At 40.8% G+C, this 4104-nt stretch overlaps 1 protein-coding gene across 1 annotated transcript; it reads right to left on the bottom strand.

Moving 5' to 3' along the window:
- Positions 1-1301: 1301 nt before the first annotated feature.
- LOC138905785 (uncharacterized) lies at positions 1302-2486 on the bottom strand. The gene is made up of 2 exons (XM_070194303.1): positions 1868-2486; positions 1302-1651 (listed from the first exon to the last, which is right to left on the bottom strand). The coding sequence occupies exons 1-2, from the start codon at positions 2484-2486 to the stop codon at positions 1302-1304; spliced, it is 969 nt and encodes a 322-aa protein (XP_070050404.1).
- Positions 2487-4104: the final 1618 nt, after the last annotated feature.

Below are 4104 nucleotides of genomic sequence, written 5' to 3'. Positions count from 1 at the left end.
TTGCCTCCACCTTTGCTTTATCCACCTGTAGACCATCTTTTGACACCTTGTGCCCCAAGACTATACCTTCACGTACCATGAAATGGCGCTTTTCCCAGTTGAGTACCAAGTTTGTCTCTTCACACCTAGCAAGCACTTTATCAAGGTTCATTAAACAATTATCAAAAGAACACCCAAACACAGAAAAATCATCCATGAATACTTCCACAAATGTTTCAACTATGTCAGTAAAAATAGCCATCATACACCTTTGAAAAGTCGCAGGTGCATTACAGAGACCAAAGGGCATTCTCTTGAACGCATACGTGCCATAGGGACACGTAAAGGTGGTTTTCTCTTGATCCTCTGGGGCTATAGAAATCTGATTATACCCCGAATAACCATCTAGGAAACAGTAGTATTCCTGGCCTGCTAACCTATCAAGCATTTGGTCAATGAAAGGGAGGGAAAAGTGATCCTTTCGGGTGGCATTGTTCAATTTTCTATAATCTATGCAAATTCTCCACCCAGTGACAGTTCTTGTAGGAATTAAGTCATTATTTTCATTAACCACTACAGTCATCCCCCCTTTCTTTGGCACACATTGAACGGGGCTTACCCATTTGCTATCAGAGATTAGGAATTACAATACTTGCATCAAGCCACTTAATCACTTCTTTTTTTACCACCTCTTTTATGATTGGATTTAGGCGGCGTTGTTGCTCTACACTTTGCTTGTGTCCGTCCACCATGAGGATTTTATGCATGCAGAAAGTTGGACTAATGCATTTGATGTCAGACATCGTCCACCCAATTGCTCGCTTGTGCTCACGTAGCACTCTCAACAACTTTTCTTCCTGCAATTTAGACAAGTCAGAAGAAACAATAACAGGTAAAGTGTCAGAACTACCCAAATAAGCATATTTAAGGTGAGAGAGTAGGGGTTTAAGCTCCAATTTTGGAGCTTCTTCAATTGACGGCTTTGGAGGAGATCCACTTAGCCTATTTAGGGGCTCAAACGGGTGTAATCCTTGCATGTAAGCACAAGATGCATCTAGAATATGCATCATCTCCTAAACCTTATCATCAATCTCCAAGCTATCGAACAACATGAGTGCTTTTTCTAGAGAATCGTCTAGATATATACTCGTGTCAAGAAGTTTCTTATCCACCTCCATAACAGATATCATAGAGAGCTCCTCATAGTGGCGGGGAAGTTGGATCGCTTTGTAGACATTAAAAACTGCTTCCTCGTTGTCCACCCTCATTATCATTTTTCCCTCTCTCACTTTAATTATTGCATCACAAGTAGCCAAGAGAGGTCATCCCAATATGATTGGAACTTGTTCATCAGCCTCAAAATCTAGAATAATGAAGTCAGCTGGGAAGATAAATTTCACAATTTGCAGCAATACATCTTCAATCACTCCTTCAGGGTAGGCTATGGACCTGTCAGCTAATTGCAACATCACAGTGGTTGGTCTTGGAGCTCCCAGACCCAATTGCTTAAATAAGTACAAGGGCATTAGATTTATGCTCGCCCCCAAATCACAAAGAGCATGACCCACGTCAATATTACCAATTCGCACAGGGATGGTGAAGCTTCCGGTATCCTTAAGCTTTTGAGGAAGCTTGTTTTGGACCCTTGAAGTGCACTCCTCAGTAAGTGCAACTGTCTCGAACTCAGTCAATTTCCTCTTGTGAGCCACTATATCTTTTATGTACTTAGCATATTTTGGAATTTCACGAAGTATATCCACCAATGGAATATTCAATTGAACCTGGCTCAACATAGAGAGAAATTTGTTGAACATGCGATCATCATTCTTTTTCTGCAATCTCTGGGGGAAAGGTGGTGGTGGCCTTGCAGCCTCCACTGGCTCTGAACCTGCATCATTTTTCTTTGACTCGTGTATTGCCTTAGGGATCAGCTCCCTCTCAGGTATAGGTTTGTCCTTTCTCTTCTTTGGCACTTCTTCTAGTTCCCTCACGTTTCTGAGTGTAACTGCATTAACTTGAGGGTTCTTCTCTGTATCACTGGGAAGAGCGCCTGCAGGTCTAGTATTTTGATTTGTTGCTAACTGTCCCATTTGCCTCTCAAGATTTGTGAAATCGGTCCTGAGCTGTTGATTATCAAGCAACAACTTCTTCAGCAAGTCATTCGTACTCTCTTCTTTTTGTAGGGGTGGTTTCTGAGGTTGATTGAAATTTCCTTGGGGCCTATACTGGTTCTGATTCTGTTGATTTCCTCCCCATGAGAAGTTAGGCTGATTCCTCCAACTTGGATTGTAAGTGTTCCCATATTGTGCATGCTGATTCATCGGACCTCTGTTTTGTTGCCCCACATAGTATATAGATTCAGGATTCGTGGGACACATGTCACTCATATGACTGTCACCACATAGTTCACAGCAAATAGACATCTGCTTTACATGCTGCATCTGTTGTGTTTGTTGCATTGTCATTCTGTTCATCTTATTTGCCAGCTTTGCAATATCTGCTCTCATGGCTAAGAAGTCATCAAGCTCAATCACCCCGACTGCCTTCTGTTAATTGCTCTTCTTGCGTCCCCATCTCCTTGCCAATTATGGTCATTAGCAGTGAAGTTATTTAGCAAGAGTTGTATTTCACTATACGGCCTTGCTATGCAACTACCCCCACAAGCTGAATCAAGATTCATCTTTGATGCCTCGTCTAGCCCATCAACAAAAGTGTGACCCAATACCTCATCAGTCTGACAATGATGTGGGCAGTCTATGAGTAGCTTCTTGTATCTTTCCCAAGCTTGACGAAGTGTCTCGCCATCCCGTTATTGGAACCCAAGAATTTGGCTTCTCAACGATTTTGTCTTCTTAGTAGGGAAAAACTTGATTAGGAATTTCTTTGCTAAATCATCCCAAGTATAGATTGAGTTCGCAGGCTCCTTTTGCAACCATTCCTTAGCTTCCCCCAACAATGAAAAGGGAAATAGTGTCAGCCTGACATAGTCCTTGGAAACGTTCGGATAATTGTAAGTGTCCGTAATTTCCAAGAAGTTCTAAATGTGCCTCTGCGGGTCTTCATGAGATAGACCCACATATTGCCCTGCGGACTAAATCAGCTGTACCATGTACTGTTTGAGTTCAAAATGCCCCGTGATATCAGGCTTTATGATAGCCTGAGTCATATTAGCAAGATTGGGCCTTGCGGCTTCTATCACTGGACGCTCCTCATTACCTGCCATCTCTATTGGCTGTGGTTGAACTACGATGTCCAACTCTCTTTCTATTCTCGTTCTAGCTTCGACTTCCCTCCTCACTCTATGAAGTGTTCGTTCAATTTCTGGATCAAAAGAAAGGAGGTTGTTTGCACTTCTACTCCTCCGCATTCAAGAGAAGATTCTGCGTTAACACAAACAAGGCAAACTGAAAATTAAAACTTGCACTAATAAGTAATAAAAGATTAACTCAGTCAAGTAGCTAATTTCTAAGTCCCCAGCAACGGCGCCAAAAACTTGTAGCGACCAAACACACTCACGCAAGTATACGTGATCGTCAAGTAATAGAGTAGTGAATAAAGTATCGTTCCCACGAAAACTTATGATTAACTTTTGACTAATTCAACTCAAATAGCTTATTGATTCACGCGATTTCTTATAAAATATATAATTGTCTAATTTACTACCTAAAGATTATCAAGTAATGAAATACTAGAAATCTACACAACACTTAAATAATTTTAAATAACAATCAATGGGAGATAATATTTCAGGGTCACGGGTTATCTAGCAATCATGTTGCATTCTTAGCCTAAAATAACTAATTGATTTATCTGGATTGTTGGTTGACAGGGTTGATATTACTCATAAGAATCTGTCGAGCCCTTACTCGCCTATTCAAGCTAACTTAATACCTATATGTCTATGGAATTAAGATTAACAAAAACGCATTTACAATTCCTGTATTGCAACCGAGCAAGGCAATTAGGTATATGTCTATCCCAATTGCGAATCCTTTCCCCGATGTCCGGGTTTAAGAACTTGCTCTATTTAATTCTATATGCAATCTAGAGTTCCCACTTTCGAGTTCAACTCTAGGTTCGTAGATAGTACTTCACTGTTAGCTACTCAGCAAAATAATTAAAAAC

The sequence above is a fragment of the Nicotiana tomentosiformis genome, chromosome 2 (genome assembly GCF_000390325.3).
Source record: "Nicotiana tomentosiformis chromosome 2, ASM39032v3, whole genome shotgun sequence".
In the NCBI taxonomy this organism is placed as follows: Eukaryota; Viridiplantae; Streptophyta; class Magnoliopsida; order Solanales; family Solanaceae; genus Nicotiana; species Nicotiana tomentosiformis.
Note: the sequence above shows the minus strand (reverse complement) of the source record. Positions and strands in the feature narration are given on the sequence as shown.